At 38.0% G+C, this 23,564-nt stretch overlaps 1 protein-coding gene across 3 annotated transcripts in view; it reads left to right on the top strand.

Annotated features, from left to right (window-relative positions):
• SHOC2 (SHOC2 leucine rich repeat scaffold protein) overlaps positions 1–23,564 on the top strand; it is a 63,009-nt gene that overhangs the window by 21,970 nt on the left and 17,475 nt on the right. For all 3 annotated transcript variants that reach the window (XM_071446343.1, XM_071446342.1, XM_071446344.1), the window contains 2 exons: positions 2,032–2,966; positions 15,970–16,107. In XM_071446343.1, coding sequence (XP_071302444.1) covers positions 2,264–2,966; positions 15,970–16,107 — 841 coding nt within the window. In that variant the 5' untranslated portion in view covers positions 2,032–2,263. The remainder of the gene's footprint in view (positions 1–2,031; positions 2,967–15,969; positions 16,108–23,564) is intronic.

Raw genomic sequence — 23,564 nt, forward strand, 5'->3', positions numbered from 1 at the left:
GAGGAGCAGTAGCTGTTCTGGCGCTCAGGTCTCTTTTCTGTGTATTATTAGACTTCAGAAACTGTGTTAGTTGTAGACTCTTTTTGTTACTGTTTCATAATGAAAACCTTGTCAAGCCTTTGGGGCTCCCACCCTTTAGTCAGCTGTGTTTTTGCATTGGGAGTCATTGCATGTCCTATTACTGGCATTTTACAAGCGTGTAGATTATACATTGCTGAGAAGCAGTTTTAAATATAATCTGGTGAGGTTAGTAATCTTGAAGAGAGGTTAAATTAATGGATGGTGTAATAGTCATGTGGAAGTCTTAAGGATAGAACCAGTAAAGAACTTCTAGTAAAGAACTGCCTTGGGCTGCTTTAGAAAACTCAACAGTGCAGAAAATTTCCAAGTTAAAAACTGTCTTTGCTTGCTGCTGCTAGCATTCAGCCATGGTCCTTTACAACAGAGTTGTCCAGAACACAGGAACTGGAGGCAGTTCTGGGCTTCTTTTGGGGGGAGGGGTCATCTTTTTTTGATATTGCAGTGTTTGTAGCACACTTGGTGATGCTGCAGCAGTAATGAATCAGGGTGAAGGACTGGAAGGCACCTCCTGTGGCAGATTCTCTTTTGAGCATTTTTACTAAACAGCTGGATTTGAACTTGGGGGTAAAGTGACTGGTCCTTCTGATCATCTTTAAATAGATTTTCTTTACCTTTTTAAAAAATATGAATGAATATGTAAATCTATATATAGAGCAAAGTGTTCAGCTTTGTATTCTCCATGTACATTTTTGTATTTGAAGGTAATCGTACACAACATGACCACAGTTAAAAATGGTTACTTGAGCTTTGCTAAAAAATGTTTGTATTTATAGTACTTGTGATGGCTTAAGTATGCAAAATATTATTTAATTGATTTTGATTACAAGCTTTATGAACTTGTGCAGAAGTTGGAATACCAGGACAGTGACACAGTTCCTGTGAAGGTTTTAAGAGTATTTAAACAAAATGGCTGGGAAATGAGGGACCTTTCTTCAGCAGTGGATACTTTGTATCAAAGCAAAAAGGTGGACTAATGTGGAGACATGAAATTATTGTTGCCATTGATTGTTTATTTTTCTTCTGCAAAGATAGATTCAAAAACCTTTCCACGTTACATGGACTCATGAAGTTCTTGGGCATGTCTTGTGTTTTGAATTGAAACATGAAGAAAAGATACTTTTCATGATGCATAATGATTTTGTAAAAATGTAAATGGGTGTTTATAGGTTTGAGACATCTGTTCACTTATGAGGCTGCATTGTATTCATTATGGGGGAAAATTCAAGATATAGTAAAGATATATTGTGTCCTACTCCCAAGAGAAAGTCCTTCATAATTTTGCTTATCTTGAAGCATAATATATTGTTTCTTCTGGGCTTTGGGCTGACTTTTTGATAGGTGTATTTTAAAAATCCTTGTGCTTGGTTCTTCCAAACATGTGAAGCTGGTGAGAACGTTCTTCTCCACATGAAAAGCAGAGATCTGCAGTTTAGAGCTGGTCAGAAGAGAGACCTCAAGGCAAAGTGTTTGTGTTCCTGAGCATGTTAGATTTTACTGTAGATTGAACTGAGAGCCTCTTGTGCTGAAAGAATAAGCCTGTTTGGGTTTCTTTGAAGAGGCAGGCACTTGAAATTATAGCAGATATTTATTGGCTGATTGGGCATTGAGGGGAGAGAGAATATTGATGTTGATGACCAGGGGGTTATATTAAGAACTAGGTAAGACATAAGATGGTGACTCAAATGTAGTACTGAAGGCAATATTATGTTTAAAAATTGTGATTTTTCTACCCTCACATATACTAATTACTACAGTTCATGTACCACAGTGGGTTTTGTGAGCAATATGTGTAGTATTTCTGATTTAGCCTTGGGTTTTTCACTGACATTTGAACAGAAGGACAAATCATTAACCTGAGTTAGTGAGCACAGGCTTGATGTAGAAACACTCAGTATGTAACTGGAAGTTTTATATTTACACTAACTTTGGCTTCTCTTCTCTGTGTTCCAGAAATACTAATACGGAGAATTTGACCTGATCTCTACAGCTGGCTCTCCTGATAGCAGGATTAGGAAAGAGTGCCTTCAGAACCAATATGTAGCAAATGGGTGTCACACCTCTGAAGCTCCCCCCTGGCTTCAACACTTGTGTGTTTTAAGGATCCTTGTTGCCTCAGCATTGAATTGTTCTTGTGGACTTCAGAAACAGATTTCATGCGGTGCTTGCTGAACGTTGAGTCACCATGAGTAGTAATCTAGGAAAAGAAAAGGACTGTAAAGAGAAGGATCCAAAAGTCCAGTCGTCAAAAGAAAGGGAGAAGGAGGCAAAGGCCTCCGGAGGATTTGGGAAAGAGAGCAAAGAAAAGGAGCCTAAGACCAAAGGGAAAGATGCCAAAGATGGAAAGAAGGACTCCAGTAGCACGCAGCCTGGGGTAGCTTTTTCAGTGGACAATACGATAAAAAGACCTAATCCTGCCACAGGTACTCGCAAAAAATCCAGCAATGCTGAAGTGATCAAAGAGCTCAATAAATGCCGAGAGGAGAATTCTATGCGCTTGGACTTGTCCAAGAGGTCTATACACTTGCTTCCATCAGCTGTCAAAGAGCTAACGCAGCTGACAGAACTTTATTTATACAGTAACAAACTGCAGTGCCTGCCAGCAGAGGTGGGCTGTCTGGTGAACCTGGTGACGCTGGCTCTGAGTGAAAACTCACTCACCAGTTTGCCTGACTCTCTGGATAACTTGAAGAAGCTGCGCATGCTTGACCTGCGGCACAACAAACTGCGAGAAATCCCCTCGGTGGTGTACAGGCTCAGCTCCCTGGCCACGCTGTACCTACGCTTTAATCGCATAACTACTGTGGAAAAGGATATCAAAAACTTGTCAAAACTCACCATGCTTAGCATACGAGAGAACAAAATCAAGCAGCTACCTGCTGAAATTGGTAAGTGATTGTACTGACTGAAAGTGTGATGCTGTTTTTACGTTCACTGCAGTTCAGGTAATTATACATAAACTGTCACTTTTCTGACTGCACTTTATTTAAAACTACATAAAATTATGCTCTTGATCATACTGTTCCACTGTTAGCTTGAGAATAGTCAATACCTTGTATATATATTTGTTTTTAAACAACAGAAACCCTTTTTCTTCATCTGTCATCTTAAAATCAGACGTATACTGTTCTCATCTTTGCTTTGTACTTTCACATATTGTGACTTGAGAGGCCAGATGGTTTAAAAAAAAGAGATAAGGGGCATTTTTTATTTTAAGGCTTTTTATAAATCATTTATGAACTGTTCCAAGTTATAAACACATTATGGGCATGTTACAGAGGGGTGTGACCACAGTAATACAAGGTAGAATAGGTAACTATTACCGTGAGCAAGCTATTGGATGCTGTAACACTTAATAATCTAGGTTAATGATTTGTGTCTGCCTTTTATAAGTCATGAATATATGAATACATGGATTCTGAAGTGACCAAATGTTGTACACATGGCTGATGATTCTTATGACTTTGTAATGACTAGTTTGTTTTTCCAAACATGGTTTCAAAGGTTCAAATGATGGTGAACTAGTGTGAAAGTGCATTATTAATTTAAATGGTTTATTGCACAAAATGTGCTGGATAATCTGTATATCAGAACTTCTTTGTTGTTCCTAATATGTTCTGCTTCATGGAAAATGTCTTTATAACACTGTTCTCAAGCAATGTTTGAACAATGTGTGTGTTTTATAAAAAGTGTGATTCTGTTAATCAGTAGGTTTTTTTCTATATATCACCAGTTTTAAATGCAAGTATAGTTTAGCCCTTTGAGGGGGTGGAGGAATAGAAACTTCACACAATTAAGAAACTGCTTTGACTTTCTTCAAGTGTGAAAAAAAAACAACCTTGTGAAAGCCCTTGTAACACTATGAGTAATAACTCCCATGCCCTGTTTCCAAAAGCTGCTGGTACTTTCCTATTGTCCAAGCCAGTGTGTGAATGTGTTGCTACTGAAGTGGCCCCTATGGTCACCAATTTTGCAAAGCTTGGGAAATGCCCTTGTTTGTGTCCCTGATAGATCTTTCTAAGCCCACAGTGTTTGCTCTTTATCTTGCACATTGATATGAAAGATACATAAGATAACATGTTCTTGATGGTGGGAACTCCTGGACATGCCCAAAACTGCTAATCCAGTTACCAGCAGTGCCCAGTGCAGAGAGCTTTGTCAGTGGTAACAGGAGTGGAGAAATGCACTGGTGATGCCAGCTGCTGGTCTGAGCCTTTGGCTCCTTGAGGCAGCTCTGGGGATGCATTCTGCTGGAGCCACAGGAACACTTTTTGCTAGGCAGAAATGCAATGGATGATGTGGTATGTTTTCTGATCCATGTGATTTTTGAATTGTCATGAGCATCTCAGCAATCCTTTGAATTTCCCCTGAGAGAACGAAGGAATTACAATTTTCAACTATTTTGACACTTCAGTTTAAGTTCAACAGCCTTGTTGGATATTTTACTGATCAACAAATGATACTGGAAACCATGGGGCTGATGTTTACAGAAAACCCAGCACACTGCGTGTTTGTACATTCATTGAAGGAATTGTGGCCAATTTAGCTGGTTGAGCTGTTACACAATTGTCAGTATTTTACCTGGTTCTGTTTGTGGCTCAGTTATTAGTTAATCTAGCATAGATCAATCTTCTGAGGTTCAACTGGGGATAGTGCTGCATAAATTCAAAGTAATACTAGTAGTGTGTGAAGAAAAAACTTCTGTGAGGTGTTGGATCCTAGTGTTTGATGTTGTGCTTCAGAAACTTCTCTTGTGTGTTTGATACTGCAGGCATTGCTGCTGCTGAAACCTCTTCATTTCTTTTGTTTATTGAATATGATTTACATGGAAGTATGTAATGTCTGTATGTGTTTGTTCACAGTTGTCTTGAAAGAGATCATGTGTAACTGCTTCATGGGAAAATTAGTAGGTACTTGTGTCATGAACATGTGACTTGTTTCTTTGTTTTGTATTTTTTTATTGTCTTGATATGTGTACAGGCAGTGTTCTCAGTTCTCTATAAAACCCTGGCTTGAGAACATTAACTGCTTTGCTTCTGTCCTTGTATCCAGCAGTTAGTCCTGCCTTTATTTGAATTGTGATAATGCTCATGTGCCTTTTTACGGGTCAGCACCTCATTGTGGAAGGCTTTTCAGAAGCACAAATGCAAGACAACTGTTACCCTTATGAAGAATTTCAAAGGAAAATCATCAAGTTCAAGCATCCTTTTTTATTCAAAGTAAATCCCTCAGACTAGGTTGCCTGAAATTGAATCAGATGAAAAATAAAATTAATTGGTGTTTAAGTAACACAAATAATTTAAACTGCCCGATACATAGTACATGCATTTGAAAATCTTTTTCATCAGAGTAAACGCAGATAGGATAGTTTAAATTCTGTAATTGATTTCTACTCACTTACTTTCATATTACTTTTTTTGATGAAATACTTGAGTTGAAAACACAGCTCAAAAAAATGAAACTAGTGAGAAGTGTATTTCTGACTTTCCAATGGAATTTGTTTCTTTGAACACTCACTATTTCTCTACATTTCACATATGCACTTCAAAAAAACCCTTCCCTTTTAAGTCTCAATGCTTTTAATCCCTTGTATGTTTTATAATACAGTATCTAAATACTATAAACTAGCAAGCACTCATATTATCAGCTTGTAAATAACACAGAAGTTTTTCTTGCTGCAGAATGGAAAGTAAAATGAAGCCATTATCTTTTACAAAGCAATATCATGTGGAGCATTTCAAATTCTTTTTAAAAATGCCCCATTGTTCTAAGGCCTAAGGCTCACAATGGCATGCTAGTGTGCTTGTTCATATTTTTAAAAACTCAAAGCTTATGTAACCTGCTGACTTGTCCAGAGAGGAAGAGTCTTGCAGCAGTTAACTACAATGTGCTCATGTTGTTGATCTGGTGCACACTGTGCAAAGAATCCTGGGTTTTCTTTACTTTTTCTTTTGAAAGTAAATGTGCTACAAAAAGGTTGGTCTGGACAAAAAGAAAATTAAAGATCCAGACTTCAGTTTGAAAAATGTTGCTATTGTTCCCTCAAAGAGGGATAGCATTAAGTCTTACCCTGGTGCTACGGACTTGTTATGGCTTTCACTATTACTAAACAAAGATTTTCAGTTTTGTATAAGAATAAACGGCTTTCCAACTTTAGGACCTTGTTACTTTAAAATCAAGGGTCGCCTGATTTGTAAGCAATCATCCCATTGCTTTTCTAGGAATCTTTTTTCCTCCAGCCTTATAAAATAAAGTTTCTTTTCCTTCTGCTCTTACTGAAATATATTGAATGTTGGACTTTTAAGTGCTCTGAAAATTGAGACATTTCTTCCAACACCCAGCATATCTTTGAGTAGTTGATTTTTGTGCCAGTGATGTTCCATTGTTCTCAGATGCAGCACTTTCCCTCTGTTGCCTACATTTGTTCTCAGGTGGTCCTGGAAACTGCTTTACAACTGACCTGTTTAAGGTGTTTGTTGTTTTGAGGAAAACCTGGAAGAGGAGAACCTCCCACCTGAGCTGCTGGGAAATAAGCTAAAGTTTGGTTCTATTTTGGACTTTAAACTGTCTTTAGTAGCTAAACAACACAAACTTTAATTAGGTGACTACACCTAGAAAAAAGTTGCTTTGCATTTAAAACCAGCGTTTTAGTGAGAAAGAGGAAGTGTTATTGTCTATAGTTACTAAACAGATGTGTGTGTTTCTGGTCTTTCCCCCTCCCCAGAATTAAGCACCTCTCATTCCATTGCATCCAGCTGCTTTATTATAGGTAGATACATACGAAATAATTTCTGCTTGTATTTATCAGACTTCTCTTAATGCTTTTCTAGCAGCATCTATATTGCTTCTGCATTTTTAATGCAATTTGAAATTATTTCAGTCGACTGCGTAGTAAGCTGAGGTCTTGGTGTGCATTGTTGTATTTTCAAATGTAAACATATTTGTTTGAATAAGATGTAAAAATACTCAAATACTTTGTTTTGGTTGTGTTTTCTTGTTTTTTTGTTTTTTTTTTGTTTTTTTGTTTTTTTTTTTTCCATGTTTAGCCAAGAGCTCTGCAGGTGAATCAGTGGGAGTTTTCATGAAATAGATGTGCTGATGTATAACAGCTTCTGACACTGAATGTGGCAGGATCTACTCCCCTCCTGGCAGCTTCCCAGATGCTACATTTGTTGTCTGTTGCTTTAGGTAGTTGAAATCGGTGTGGTTTAGATCAGCCTGGAGCTGGTGTGGGGGGAAGGAGGAGTGGGAGAGCATGAGCTGGAGCAGGGAGGGCAGGACACTTGGCCCTGAGCCTGGGATCACTGGGCTGGCTGCAGCTCGTGTGAGCCTCTCTGGTAGGATTGCTCTTGTTGTGGATCAGTATGAGCATGACAAGAGCACTGCAGGTGCTCTGGGGAAGGGTGGATTGCTGTCTGCAGAGAGCTGTTGAAAATGCAACAAATTACATTTTCAGAACATTTTTCTCCCTTTCTTGCTGCTTTCCATGTCTTGTGGTACAAGACATGGAAATAGCCTGGTGTAGCTTATTGGAATCCTGGTAGCATGAGCTCAGCTGCACCTTACTGAAACAATGTTTTTATGTACAGTGATGAGAATCCATTGATGAGAGTTTTTGATGGCAAAGCTACTCTGTTATTCTTTCTTACAAATTGCATCCTACCTAACGGCGGTGATAAATTGTTTCAGAGTGCATCTTGCCCTGTATCCTGGTTCTTACTCTAGCCCTAAGCAAACATGTGCATAGAAACAGACTAAGTTTATATGTGAGGCTTAACCTGACTCCTGACAAAAACACATCCAACTGTTTTTGTATCAGGGATTTCATGAGTCTGATGCAGCTTGTTTCTTTAGTAATTCTCAGTACCCTCTTCTTCCAAAGGCTTGGCCATTTTTTTCTCTTTAAACTTCTATAAATGCCTTTCATCTTTAGTAAGGTCTGAAAGTTTGCTTTGAATGTTGTTCCTGCCCATGTTATGCAGATGTTTTATATATATATATATACATACAGACATACATACACACAAGCACATCAAGTGCAAGACAGAATTTACCTGTTCACCTGGCTGTTCAATCTCTGGTGGCATTCATGAAGCAAAACCTTAACAGAAAGGTTTCCCTGTGAAAACTTTGCCAAAAGATGATCTGGAGGGATAATTGTGGGGATGAGTTCACAAAGTGGACACCAGCTTCATCTCCTTATCTGGTAAGTTGTCCATTTGCACTGAGATCAAAAAGTGGAAGATTAGAATGGAAGAATGTGAATGCTTTGGTGAGTCAGGCAGTCAGCATGAGAAGGATGAAAACCAGAGGAATTGTCTTGGGATGAGGCCAAGCAAATGTTTCAGTTTGCAGGCTGTTACTTAAGCGAGCCTTTTGCATTTCTTATATTTGGAGTTTTATTGCATTCCTCCATGTTGTGTTGAAGGAATTGTTTTGCACAATCAAGTTGATAACATTTTCTTTGCAAAGACAAGGTTGCATCTTATATCAGTTTGGAATATTTTTGTTGTGTTGGCAACAGAACAAAATTTCTACAGAACTCAAGTAGAAATTATATTGTCAATGTGGTTGAAATTACATGTACATAGTTTCTGCAAGTTTCTTGAGACTCCAAATATTGAGTTTTCTGTCTGTGAATGCTTCTCCTTTTCTGGGGAGAATCTGGTCAGGCCTGTTCTGCAAGGGAAATATTTTTAGAATGTAATTCAGGGAATCTGCCTACACCAGGCTAGGAATGTCTTTGAGACTCTCTTCTTCTCTTCCCCCATCTACCCAATATTTAGATAATTTGTGGTTTCTTCGCTGCTTTGAAACTCTTTTTCATAACACTTGCACCTGTTTTGTTTTCAGTAGTGTAGACAGTGGACCAGATGTGTGCAGCCACATTAGTTCAAGTCTACTCACTCCACGCTGAATGTGGTGCCTCCTTATTAAATGACTTGCTAGTTGCAAAGCTTTTCAGTGATGCTCTGAATTTCATTTCCCTTTTTTTCTTTTTTTTCTTTTTTTTTTTTTTTAAGCAGAGCTGATAATATAGAGAAATATTTGTTTACATTATTTGTATCTAAGAACACCTTCCTGTTTTTCATCAATTTGAAGGAAAAACAAAATGGTGTTTCTGGGCTTAACTGGTGTGGTAATGTCTGCAAACAGTAGTTGAGAATGCTTTTATATATTTTTATTTTAATGTGATAAAAGCATGAAGTTGTGAACAGGAGTGGAATAAATATAAGCATTGATGTATGTGTGTTGGTCTCTAGGAGTCAGAGATAATGACTGCTTATGTGATCCAGTTCTGGTGGTTTTCTTGAGCTGCAGAAAAAGTGTAGAACTCTTTTGACCAGCTTCAGCTTTAGTAACTGGGTTCTGATTCTTGTGAAATCTCTTGTCAGCTGGTCAAATTCCTCCTGATTACAGTTTCTTCAGGCTGGCTTTAGGATAATGATAAAGTAGTCCTGCCTTTTTGATCTGCTTGCAGAGCTTACTGGGATGATGCCCCAAGTGTAATTCCAGTAGATAACTGACAGCTTGTTAGAAGTCCAGAGTTGTTTTGGGTTTTTTTTTCAATTTTTTAATTTAATTTTTTATTTTTTTAAGTTTTATTTTATTTATTTTTTTAAATCAATGCTGCAATTATTTTAACTGTTTGAATACTTCAGTAAGTACTGAACAGAGGGGAAAAAATCACTTTCCTCAGGCTGCCCTTTCTAATGTAGCCTGCAAGGTGGTTAGCCTTTATTATTTGAGAGCTTGCTGCACACTGAAAATGGACAGGCTCCAGATGTTATCCCAGGTTCAGCACCACCAGGACCCCCTGGTCCTTCCCTGCAGAGCTGTTTCTCACCTCCTGGTGCAAGGTTGTACCTCTTTACAGGGTTATTCCCTGCTAGGTGCAAGACTTTGCCTTTGTCTTGGCACTCAAATGAGTTTCTGCTGTCCACCTCAAATCCTGCTTTGAGCCCTTGCTAAGACTTTTCTCTACATTTTGCATGTTTGGGATTTTGTTTGAACATGTTTTTAATTTTATTTGTATTTGCTGCTTTCAGTTATAAGCAATAAGTGTTTGCTGTTATGTCTTGTTGAAGCATGTTTTAGAGCAGATTTTGAGTCTTTTCAGCTGAGGTTCTGTGGTTTTGAGTGGTTCCCACAACTAGATCCTGGTGTGCATTCTGCATTTTGAGAATAATATTACTGTGCTTATTTCTTACTTACATGAGTATTTTAACTTTGGTAGTCAGTAAGTCACTCATGACCATGTTAAAATTGCATTCCTTCTCCTTGGTAACTTTTCTGTGTAAGTTAGAGTTGTGCAGTAATAATTCAGAATGGCTCTGACTGCAGTTGGTAATGCAGAACAAAGAGCTCAGGCTCGCTGTCACAGTGATGTACTCTGATCTCACAGAGAGTTAAAAGATTCCAAAATTCTAAAATTGTTTTTAAATTTTTTTTCTAACATCAAGAAACCTGTCCCACAGACTTTGTGTAGACTGAAAATTCTCTTTCCTTTTATTTTCTCCTTTGCCAGCAGAGAACCAAGTGAAAGATGAGTAGCTATGAAAGTTATGGGAGCTGTTTGTAACTTGTTCCCAGCATTGCTGATTTTGGATAATTAATTCTTACATATTAGCTTACAACCAATGTTCTGACACATCAGCCTGAAGTCCCACTAATATTTGCATTCTCCTCTTCCTTCTACTTTCCATAAGAGTCTTGATCCTCTTGCTGTGTCATCTGGCCTAGGATTTATCACGTTGTGAAGGATTTCATAATATTCAATCTGCTTAAGCATGGGCAGGCATGTCATTAATCCAGTGGAAAACAGGCTACATTACAAATTGTGTTTGCCATCCAAGAGTGGTGCCCACTGACTGAATTAGTGATTGGAGACACTGAAGCCTCTTTGCTATTGACCTATATACTCTCTCCAACTGTTAATTTGTGTGTACTTGAGTGTTTTTTGGTGAAGCAGTATTTTGTGTTTCATATGGCCAAAAAGAACTTTCAGAGTTTTGTAAGTTAGGGCATGTAACCTGGCCCTCTTGTCATAACAGGCTTTCAAAGCTGGCCATGAAATGGGACTATAATTCTGCCTCATTATGTTGAAAATATTAGTCATTTCATTGTGCTGGCTTTTTAAAAGCAGGTATATGTATCATTGTCATACTACAACATTTATTCTTTGTGTGTATGAGAACAACAGTGAGGTGATGGCTCGCTCCACCTTTTTTAATGATTGTTGAGGGGATACTTAGCTGTATTTCAACAAGTTTTTTTTAAATGGAAGGTGGTTGAAGTCTTCACAAACTGTCTTCTCTGAAAAATGCATTTGAATTGTGTGATTTTTTTAGGGCCTTTAAAATACAAATTTTTAAAAACTACATGTTATGCTGTAACTGACTATTTTGTGAAGGTTATTTATAGAGAAACTGTTTTATGGTTTTCAAATGAGCATTGCTCCTACTTTAAAATCTTTTATTGTCAAGCCAGCTAGTACGTGCAATTCCTGTCTGCTTTCTTGGCAGACTTAGAGCTTTAATTGCTTTTTTTTCCCTTTGCAATCACAATGTAATATAGTAAAAAAAAGGCAAAAAAATTCTCCTCCCCAAAAAAACTAACTCCAAACTCTAGTACCCTCCTAGATTATTTTTTAATTGTTGTGAAGGTGCTTACCCCTTCAATGCAGCTGCAAGTAGTCTATAGAGAATATTTTATTCACTACTTGTCTGTTTTGGACATTACTTGTGGCAAAAAGAGTTAAATTAACCTGTGGTTATTATTTCCCTAAAGCAGTGCTTGTCTTATTGTAGTGATTTTGGGTGTTTGAACAATATTTTAGTGAAGTGATGCAGGAGTTGTCCGTGTGATGAAAAGGAATGGGTTTTCTTCAGGAAACTGCTTTCTGGTTAAGGCTGATTTTGATCTGCTGCACATTTCTAGCTGACTTATTTCTGTAAAATCAAGATAAAAATATGTTTCAGCAAATTTTAGGTAGTACACAAAAAATTGCAAATGTTGATTCTTTTACTATGAATAAGATCATGAGCTCCTTACTCATTAGACATTTTTCTTTTTGTACCTGAACAAATCTTTGCTTTAGGAAAAGATTTTTGCCTTTTTTTTTTTTTTTTAATTTTGACATATGGTTCTTATCTTGGCAAAGCAAAAATGATTTCAGTTGTATCTTGGTGAAACTTATTTTAACTTTTTTTTTTTTTTTTGAGAAGCATTTCCTCAGTAGAGCTGCCGCTGTTCAGACAATAAGAAGGACACTGACTCACTGAAACATCAGCTCCTGGGAAGAGCATGATGCAGATGGCCTCCAGTTCGGGCTCTGTGCATTTGCAGATCATTATGTGCTGTGTGGAGTGCTCCTGCCATGTGTTTGTGTGCTGTAGCTCCTGACAGCGCTGCTGTTGTGAGCAGCGCCTGCACAGCCGGAGCCGCAGCCACAGCGTGGCCATTCACGGTGCGCTCACCCGGCCGGGCCTGCGCTGCCCCCGGGCCGCGGCTGCTGCTCTGGTGGCCCCCAGCCCTCCTCGGCCCACTGGGGACGTGGGGTGGGATGTGCTGGGATGAGTTCGGCAGTGCTGGGCCCATGAGCTGTGCTCTTGCTGTGCTCAGAGCTCAGAACTGGGAGCTCCTCTCCCCGGAACATGGAGCTTAGAGAGAAGACAGGTGCTGGTTGGCCACAGGACATGGCCAGCATTGGGTTGTAAGCGACTGGACCCTTTTATTTCCTTATTCCTCTGTTTTCCTATACTTACCCTTCTAAGCTACATTGATTTCTCACTTTCCCGTCCCTAAAGATTCCCTAGCAACTCTTACCATCCCTGGTTGCTCTTCCTTTTACCTCACAGTAGCGTTTCAAGCCCCACATGCAGTGACAGCCCCAGGCTGCGAGGTGCTCTGAAGAGCATTTCCATTTACACACTGTCCCAGCTCTCACACACTTGGCCACTCAGTATTTTAGTATTTTTGTTCTCAGGCCGCAGCTGAGAGAACTCTGTGTGCCTTTGCATGTGAAGATGTAAAAAAGCACTTAGCTCCATTGATTAGAGCATGGTGCTCATGACACCAAGGATGTGGGTTTGGTCTCCCTGTGGGCCATTCGCTAAAGAGCTGGACTTGATCCTGAGTTTCTCAGTTAGCCTCTTTATGTGTGTACTCTTAGGGTTATGAAGTGATTCTTAGACTTCCTTTCATTTTTATCTCAAATGGAGTGTTTAAGTTGATAGGCTGGGTCCATGCTCTTCACTTCTGTGATCTGAGTCTCTATCACATCACCCAAATGTTTTTCACCTTGTTAAGCATATTGGATGTAAGATTTTTTTGCCGTATGTCATGGAGAGCAACAGGAGAAATGTACCTCCAGTGATTTTTGTTGACTTGCATGCTCTCTGTTGTGTCTCAGTAATTCAACTTAAAGTTTTGAAAAAATTGCAGTGCCAACAGCATTTCATCTCCCCTCTTCTCCCCTTACCCTTAGAGTGGGCAATAAACCCATTTTGATGAAATGCTGTCAAACTATAAGTACACAATAAATGTCCAAGAACAAGATTCCTTACTGAGCAATGAGAATTAAAAGCTGAATATTTCTGTATCTCTTTAATTCCTTTCCTTAAGTCACTATGCTTCATTATAGGGCTCTAACTTTTGATTTCTGCTCTAAAGCTTAAAATTTGTTGGGCAGTCCTCAATGTGTTTTAACATTCAGTATTTGTATTAAATGCTACTACTGTTGCTTTTTAAAATAATGCCTGCATCTTTAATGTGACAATATTAAGTATGGCTATCCAGATTAAACTAAAGTGTTTGGTTGCCCTTAATTTTCTAGAGAGACATAGGCATTATGTCTCCTTTCATTATTTTTCCTCCTCAGGATTAGGTAGTAAGATGTTTGTTTCAAACATTTAGCTTGCTGTTGTCAAAGATATCAGCAGGTGCAAAAATGAAGTGCAGCACATGTTGCTGCAAAACCCCCAAGTATTTTTTCGACTTCAGCAGATGTAGAGTGGGAAGAGTCAAGTAAATGAGAACTCGGCATGATGAAATGGAATTTATGCCATATTTCAAATTTGACATTATTGGTTAAGACCTGAAGTGAAAACAAATGAAAACAGCAATCATGAAGGGAAGAGTACTGCCCCGAAGTGTGTGAAGGTTCTGGAGTTATCTCAGTAAAGTTTTGTGGGGCTCTTTTTTTTGTTTGTTTAAAGGGAGGGATGATTTAAGTCTTCCTCAAACTTTTCTTCCTCCTATTGCATTCTACACTTTGCCCCCTTTTTCCATGAATAATAAGGATATCATTGCCACAGACCATTAACTCTTGCTTAATTATTTCTTACATTTGCTTTCTTCTGCCTGGTAATGGCATTGACACGTGTGGGTTAGGCGGTGCTGGATACAGCTCATTTAGCTCTTGCCTCTGGTTGCCTGGACTGCACTTGATTGCTGATGTAAGAGAGGGGACACACACAGTGCTGGAGTAGCTGCTTGAGCACCAGCTTTACATTTCCATCTTGGTTTCTAGAAAAACATGCTGGTTTGGGTTAATTAGTGCAGGAAATAAGATATGTTAACATATCAGTTATATGTTAACAATCTAAGAAAAACAGAATAATGAAGCTTTGAGGTTGACTTTTTTCCTGGCCTTTCACAATTGTTCTGTGATACATAGTGAGTATTGTGGCTACATGACGCCTGAACTCTAGACAGAGTCTGAGGATTCATATTATTTTATGATTTATTAAATCACCAGTTGTGATTATCTGCTGACCTAATGAGTAGACACTCTACACGTCAGAACTTGCCCAGGATAATCCTGCAGGCCTGTGAGAAAATCCTTGTGTCAAAGATACAATGCTGAAGCTTAAAAATAGACATTTGCTCCTCAAAAGGAATTTGCTGCTCTTCCAAATTTGTTACTCACTGAGTCATGCTCTAATATACAAATGCAGTGACCTCATCTTTATTGGAGAGAGTAGAAGCTGTTCAAATAATATGCATTCATTTAACCTCCATCAGATGCAAAAAACGTGAATACATACACCTGTATTCATGCACAGAGTTAGTATTTTCTTTTTTTCAAACCCAACAATCTTTTGCTCAGAACACCTATTTTAATGTCAAACAGTGTGTTTGACATAAAAATAGGTGAAACTACTGTTCAGAGAGTTGTGCCTAGCTGTGCTTTTAAATTAATTTATAAATGTCAGAATTGAAGCAGTTCTGTGTGAAGTGGCTCTAAACTCCAAGCAAATTCATGCTTTTTAAATGCTTAACAGATAAGCCTTTTATTTCAAACTTTTATTTGCTGTAGGTCTGCTTGCATACACTTTATTTATTGTAAGTTGTCTTTTTTGTGATGACTGTCACCAATGTTTAAAATGTTTAGAAATAGTGTTCAGGACGTTGGATTATCTAGGTTGTCAGCCAAATAATTTTTCTGTATCTTAATTGTTGATTTTATGGCTGAAAGTAATTCATTATATAAAAACAGACCTTAATTTCTCGAAATTTAGTACAATTCATTTACTTAGTAATGTTTTAAAATTCTGGTCAGCCTGAAACAAGTGTAAGATGCAAGTTTTGTACTTGTATTCCACAGCTTGAGCTGTCAGAATAAAATCAACCAATAAATAACATTTCTTTGGAGAATCTATTAAAGCTTTATCTGAGCTTTTCAAAATTGTTGATCAGGTTTTAGATCTGACTGATGAAATGATGATCCTGTAATACCTTATTTTATATGTATAACTTTATGGCAGCAGTAGCTTTTTTTCAGCTTATCCCAAAATCTGTCTGATTCTATTAATCTCTGTGTGGAGGTCATTGTTGAGAGCTGTACATTAAAGTCCTCTATGTTTTGGTTTTCCTGTGTGCTTTTAGGTGAGTTGTGTAACCTCATAACGCTGGATGTAGCGCACAATCAGCTTGAACATCTTCCAGAGGAGATTGGAAGCTGCACGCAGATCACCAACCTTGACTTGCAGCACAATGAGCTCCTGGACCTGCCAGAAACCATAGGTAGGTGAAGAGGCTGGAGAAGAGAAAATAAGTCACTGTTTCAAAATGTTCATTAAGGGGAAAAAATTCAAGAATGAGTATTTGCTGGTGGCTGTAGAATGACTGGTGTTCAGCTCAACACAGCTTCACACTTGAGATTTAAAGCAAGGTGTGCTTGTTACCTTAAATGTTACCTTAAATAATTTAAGAATGAGAGTTGCAATGAAAAAAATCCAAATCCATTACTTCTAAATCTTAAGGTGTTCTTTGGTTATAAGCAAACACCTTCTGCTTGTTTGTTCATTCTGTAATGAAACTGAGCATATAAAGAAATGAAAAGTTCACTTATAGTTGAAGTGCAGTAGTTTGGCAGATAATTTAAACTTACATCTTTGCCTAAAGAAATATAACACTAAAATCATAAATGTTTTAAAATAATTATGTATGTATTATGTTCTTTGGTGGAACATTTAAAAATATCTCCCAAGTCCACAAGGTCATCATGCTCTTATGCAATAGAATACAGAGAGTTTGCAACTTACATTGGGAATAATGGACTAAATGAGCACAGTCCTGGTTGGTTTCAGTATCTCATATGGGATAAAGCAACAAAATATGCCTTTTCCTATCTCATTAAATCAGTTTTAAACAGATGGCAGAAAAAGATGGCTGCTGTGATTTAAAAAGACTAAAAACAAGGCCATAATGATTTTAAGTTCTGTCACAAGAACATACTCAGAAGAATGAACATTTAATGGTATTGAGTGGTATAAGTGTTGAGTACTTATTAATGTACTCTAATGCATGGTAAAGTGAGGAACCATTTAATAACACTCTAGCTTTTCTTCTAGCAGTAAATTCTTGAGGATGAAGTTACTATGGCTTTTGGTTGAGAAAGTTTGACGTGAGCAGAGTTTACACTGATGATATATCCACTGGAACTAAACTTCCTTCCTGGACTGATATTTTTAAACTCTGGAGATCCCATTCCATCTGGAGTTTGCATCTAACTTACACCATTCATAAGTACAGCCTTTATTTTTGTTGCTATTTTGCAAATCTTGCTGAATGTTGTTTTACATAACACTTATGTGTAGTGTATGTGTCATATTTAGGGAGTGAGTTCCCTGGGTAAACTGTTAATTATGGGAAAAATTCTCTAAGCAAGTGTGAGATTTCCATATTCAAGGCTTATAGACTAATGCTGTTAATTCCTGTGAAGAGTAGTAATATGATGTACTAAGTTGTTTAGTGCCTGGTAGTCACTGAATGTCTCAAAGAACCAGAAAAATGTCATTTGTAATATGCTGCAAGACTGTACTTATAGGGAAAGGTCTCTGGGTAGGAGAGGCACAAAGTTATTAGGCAGTTAAGTCACTTGTGATAGATAGGAAATTGCTCATTCTGCAGTCAAGATAGTTTGGACTCACCTATTTCTTCAGAAAGTTTCTGTAAGCTTAGGTGGTTTCTTTTGAGTCAGGTTCATACCTGGTTGGACTGGATTTCTGTTTTCTTTGTTTAGTTTTTCCCTTGCATTGTCTTTATAATGTATAGAAATTACTTGTTTTTAAATGTTGGTAGCTGTCTCTTTACATGCTTATCTGAGCTGAAAATCAATGTTTTAGAGCTCAAGAAACCACCAAAGATAGCTGAATAATGGTAGGAGACGGGAGTGAGCCATCTTGTCATTAACCTTGCTCTAGTTGTTTTGCTCCGCTGGAAAATCTCTCTCGTAAACAGTAAGTTTAAAAAAAAGTATTTAAATAAGAACTTAAAATCAGAACTCCATGTTTGTGCCTCATGTGGTTCACAAACAGAATTTAGCAGTGGAGGGAAAGCTTTAGGTTCCATCTTAAATGATAATGATCAGCCTACATTTATGCATGTTGCAGAAAAGGCAGCCGTAGCCAGTTCAGCAACATTGGCTTTATTTCTTAGTCATCATAGTTTTGGTTCAACATACGAAAGCAAGCTGTGGCATGATTTTTAGATTACAGCTTGCTTTGTGGTTGGCATTGTTCAGCGAGAAACTGAGTACTGAGAAAAGCCTGGCGAGTCAATGGCGCATGGCTGGGGTGGCCCTTGAGCCTCTCCAGCTTTCGCTGCAGGTTCTGTCCCTGCCTGCTGCTTGCCACAACTGCCTTTTCCTGCAATGTTTCCATGTTTCCAGGTGTCAGGATGCTCACTGTATGAGTGCTGTTAATGGTTCTCAGTTCAGTCAAACTCTGGGTTAAGCACCAGGGACAAAGCAGACCTAGCACATTTGCTCGTTTCAAGTATTTGATGTTCTGTGAGCCCATGAGCCTCCTGTTCATGGAGGACAGGGTTTCCATTGCTGCTAGGTCTGTGCCCTTCTCCCCCACTGAGATCCTTTTGATTGAGGACTCAGTTTTTCTTGAGAAGGATGTTTCTGTCATGCTGCTTTGAAAAACAAATAGTCCCCTTTGCTTTTTATTTCTCCTTCCCCTCCATCAAAAAACCCTCTAAAAGTAGCTGCTGAACTATATAAACAAGCTTTGGTTTTACCACAGGAAGATTTCAGGATCTGCCAAACTTAAAAAAAAAAGCTTGTTTGGTAACTAACAGCATGTACTGAAATGTGCTGGAGCTGTGAGAAAGGGACGTGAGGGTGACATGCAGGGGAGTGGCAGGGAAGGGATTATGCATCAGCAGTGATTACAGAGGTTGCAGAGCCAATATACCCACTCTGTAAAAATACCAAGTTCTTCTCTCAACTAGTGCTGTAGAAGCATGCTTTTGTGCAGTAACAAATGTCGATTTTAGATATTAGTTGTCAGGAAATGATCTAATGCCTTGCTTTATAGATATTGGCTTAATACATTCATATCTGTATTTCTGTTGATTGAAAATTGTAAAGTACTTTTTATATTAGATCATTTCCTGTAAGAAAAATGAGCTTTGTGGAATGGCTTAGCACATTCCGAGAGTTTCAAGCCCAGAATCAAAATCATAGTGGGATTGTAGCTCTTTAGTGTTTTCATTGCAGATTGCACACCCCCCCCCCCCCCCCCCCCCCCCATGTTGTGGTGGTTTTTTTTGCTTTTGGAGGGTGGTGGAATTGTTAGCTACTTTTATTTACCCAGTGTCTTATCTCTGTATACTTAGCTGGCACACTAATATATCCAACACAGAAGAAGGTGAATAACTTATCATTTATATTAAAATTATTAATTGAATTTTTGAGACTGGCAACAAATTTTGGGTGGAGTAAATTGTTTCTTAAGATAGCTTAGATAATTTTGTCCTGCAAGTACCACATAGTGAGTGTTCCCTCTTTGAACTTCTAATTTTAGCATTCTGTACAAATGTGTTCACAATTTCATATGTAAAAGCATAGAAAAACTGATTTGAGAAAGAAATATAACAGAAACAGTTACAGCTTTTAGTAATACCAGATTCTTCATCTGCTTTGTAATTTTCTAGTTTTGTGTGCTTACGTGTACAGTTTGATTATAGTCAAATGCCATATTCTCAGGCATCTAAGGCAACAGAAATTTTAATAAAAAAAAGAATAGTCAGTTGTAAATGTTCCAAAATGATACTTTAAAGCACAGAAAATTCTGTCAATGGACACACTTTCCAGTGTCTGACATAGCACTGTTCCTAAGAGATGGTTAGGAAAATGGGATTTACAGCTCTGGACTACCCTCCTACCCTTCTCTCTGGCACTATAGCTCAGAAGCTGAAATCACAGCTTTCATGAAGTTAAATGCTATTTATTGATTGGTTTTGCTGGTTGAAATTGTGCTCCAAACCACGCTTCTAACCTGTTTAACCCCAGTGTACCTCTGAGAGCACTGTTTTTCTCTTTAAACCTACAGCTGATAAAACATGAAGCACTGACCAGAACCAGACGTATGGAATTGGTACGGTTCAGGTTATGCAAAATTGTGGTTGAGAGCTTCAAGTCCCTAGAAGCAAAGACATTTCTGAAGAAATATGAAACTACTTTAAAATGGTATTTTAAATTTGGCAGGTTTAGCAAAATCAGGAGTCTTGTTCTGAAATATCTGAGCACCTGCAGCTCTCTCAGCGATCGGGGCAATGTTCAGACGTGACTGATGAGTTTGATGTGGTTAATTACTCACTGTTGTGATGGAGTAAAGTGTAGAGGCTTCTGCTCCAGCTTTCACAGCAAGATTCATATTCTCAACATTTAAGCACGACCTGGTGCTTTGGTCAGTGAGCATTCTGTTTTGTGGCATCAAGCCTCTTTCCATAGGCTCACTTTGGGAGAGCTGATCAACATTTGGCGCTTTGTCTAAGGTTTTGTTCTTGGACTATTAATTCAGCTGTTAATTAAACTTCTTTAATTGGATCCTGCTAGTATTGGGCAATTGCAGTAAGTCCAGCCTTTTCTTTACCTGATTGAAAGCAGTGGCTCCCACTCTTGTACTCTAATTTTTGTATTACTGTGAGCCCTGTCTAGTTCTTGTGGTGGTCTCATAAAGGAAAACTTCTGGTTCTTGTTGCCTTCAATTCTAGACTTAGTAAATGTAAAGTAGCGAAATTGACTGGAAAATGTCAGGTGGAGGGTAAATGGGAAGTGACTTGCTCATTTTGTCCTCCAAGTTCAGAAGGGCAGGCATGAGGCTGTGAGGTGTTGTCACACTAGTGAAGATCAGACAGTACTGCATGTGATGGGCAGGGCACATTTGGGTCTCAGTGTTTGCACAGGCTGATGCAGATGCTGAAAGCTCAGGGTGTGACATGGCAGTTATGCAGAAGAAAATCATAACAGTTGCTTCTACATTTGAGAAGTCACTGTTGAATCTTTCCTCACTCTTCAGGAAGTTTCAGGGTGTTCTTCTTTCTTTAGGTTCATTTCCTGGTATCTGCTGTGGGACAGCATTCAACAGCAGGGAAGATACAAAGTGGAGCCCTGGTCTTGATAAAATAATTCTCACATTACTTAATTAGCTAAAATTGTTAAGATATATTCATGTGTTGTACATTTCATGTTTTCTTTATATAGTAGGGTAGACTTAAAAAATTAAACACATCATTCACTTAGGAAAGGTTAACGTTTTTATTGCATTGCCAGTTAGGTATAAACTGTTCATACAATATGATTTACATTTATATGTATCTTTACTTTCCCAGAAAGGCTTTAAATAGTCATTTGAAAAGGGAAAAAAGACTACCAATGAAAAATTAAATTAAATAAATTTCAGTTGCTTTGTCTTACTGTATACAGTGTGAATTGAGTAAAATGAAATGCTTTCATTGATAGCTCAAAATAAGGTCCAGCTGTTGTTTTTGTCTCTGTTGCAATGTGAAGTGTTTTGTATTTATGTTTTAATTAAACATAAATAATTACATTTCCAATGCAAACCCAATATAGTTAAATATATATGTACTATTTCATTAAAGGTTAGGATAGCTTCTAATAGCTAAGTAATTCTGAGTTCATTGATTCAATGTGTTTATGAAAATATTTTTTAGTTTGTATTTTGGTTGGATATTCATCCTAAGACTAGAGTGGGGGCAGTTTATTTTGGTGAATGCATGTACCTTCACACAGTAATTAGATGCAGAGACCAGTGTGTACGGATGTATTCTAACTGCAGCTCAGCATTTTCAGAATGATTAGTATACTGCAGAAAGAAAAAGCCTATAATATTATTTTCTTTATGTGAGAAGCAGGCACAAGGGAAGAGTGATTCAAAGGAACACATCAGAATTGAGACAAGTGGGTCTGTGAGTTACTTGCATTTTGATGAACGCATATTAAATGAGTTTTAAGTCGAATTTTCATCTAGACAGTTTCAGAAACATGTCACTAAGAGTTTGTGCTCTCTAGCCTTATACAAGTGTTGTGTGTGGTGTGTATCAGGTACCTGAGCCTTTGTTGCTCAGGTTTTGCAAGTATCTTGTGTGCATCTTTTACACAGTCAGCAATGTTAGAGTCTGGAATCAGATTGACAAATAACTGACTGCCTGTGGTCACAATTTAGCGTTTTAATATTGATATGATGAGCGAAAACCTGTCTTTAGATGATATCAGACTGAAAGCAGAGAAAACTCTTTGCTCTCTTCAGATGGCATTTAAACTTGTAGGGATGGTAGAGGCTAATTTTAAATTAATGTTAAATAGCTTTCTAATAGATAACATCATCAGAACTCCTAGACTTTGCAGAAGGAGGATAATGCACTTTGGTTTGAACAGGGCAAATAATGATGGACCCTGCTGACTTTGGTAATTTGTGAATTTGATTTTGCCTCCTACACTGGCCTGCCTGGTATATCAGGAGGTATTGGTGGCTGAAAAGAAAAATTAAAATACACTAAAAATCACTTTTCTGTTAAACCAGTGAAATTAAGTCAAACTTTGTATTGTGTTTAACTACACTTTTCTATTTGGAACAGAATAATTACATTTCATGCTTTGGTATTTGGTAGCAATGATCAGAAGGGTTTCTCTTCTCTCCTGCAGTTCTGCTAAGAGTGGTTGCCCTCCCACCCTCATCACCTTTCTGTTCCCATTCCCATTTTTCTTGGGCATCAACCTTTAGCCAGAGCATAATAAACATTAGGGATGTAGGGGTTGTAGAAGGGATTTGTTGTCTCTCAGATGATGGTTGGTGACACAAGTTTTAATTTGTACAAACCTACAAGCAATTTAGGAAGAAGGTGCCCCCAGACCAGATGAATGATGGCTGTGGGATTTTGTTCTTGTTTCCTCTGCAACAAGATCACTGGGATCTCTTTTGGGGTGTCTTGTTGGACTAGTCAGTTTGTGCTGTTACTCTCTGCTTGTGGAGTGCAACTGAAGGTTAAACACTTTATCTGAAGCCTTTCGTTTTACTCTACAGCTATCAGGGGAACCGGTTTGCTTTCTGATAAGAGATTAGATTAAACACCAACAGCTCCTTTCACCTAAAAATCTGTTATACGGTTAAAAAGTTGTCACAGAGGTTGGCTGACATCTGGAAAACTTGTTTATAGTAAGTACAAAGTGTGGTACAGGCATCTTCTGACTCAGGGCTATTTTAGACCAGGAGCCACTGTTGAAATATCTGAATGCAGTGTTTAATCTCTGTCTACAACTGCCCCTCTGCAGCATGTCTGCTATCTCCCATACAATTTGAAATTTATTTCATATTATCATCTTTGTTATTCTCACTGCAAGATTAATATCATGTGGTGTATTAAATTTAATTAATGTATTTTTTTTAAAGTGACATCAAGTTTAATTTTTTTTAAGTATTATTAATTTTAGCTGTACTTCTTGCTTTCAGTTAGTTAAAAATGATACCTGGTATCTTTGTATGCAAACCAGCAAATTTTTTTTGCTAGAAGATCCGTCGGTGAATTAAGCACATGGCATTCTATGAAGTGACATGTGCCCATATAAAACATGTTCTTTAGTAGGTGACTGCTCATTGTGTGCCAGGTTGAGTCAAATCAAAATCTAAGAATATTTATACAAGGTGGACCATCTGAAATACTTAATA

Source organism: Agelaius tricolor, unplaced genomic scaffold (assembly GCF_023055355.1).
Source record: "Agelaius tricolor isolate 1412-34295 unplaced genomic scaffold, bAgeTri1.0.p SCAF_22, whole genome shotgun sequence".
Lineage (NCBI taxonomy): Eukaryota > Metazoa > Chordata > Aves > Passeriformes > Icteridae > Agelaius > Agelaius tricolor.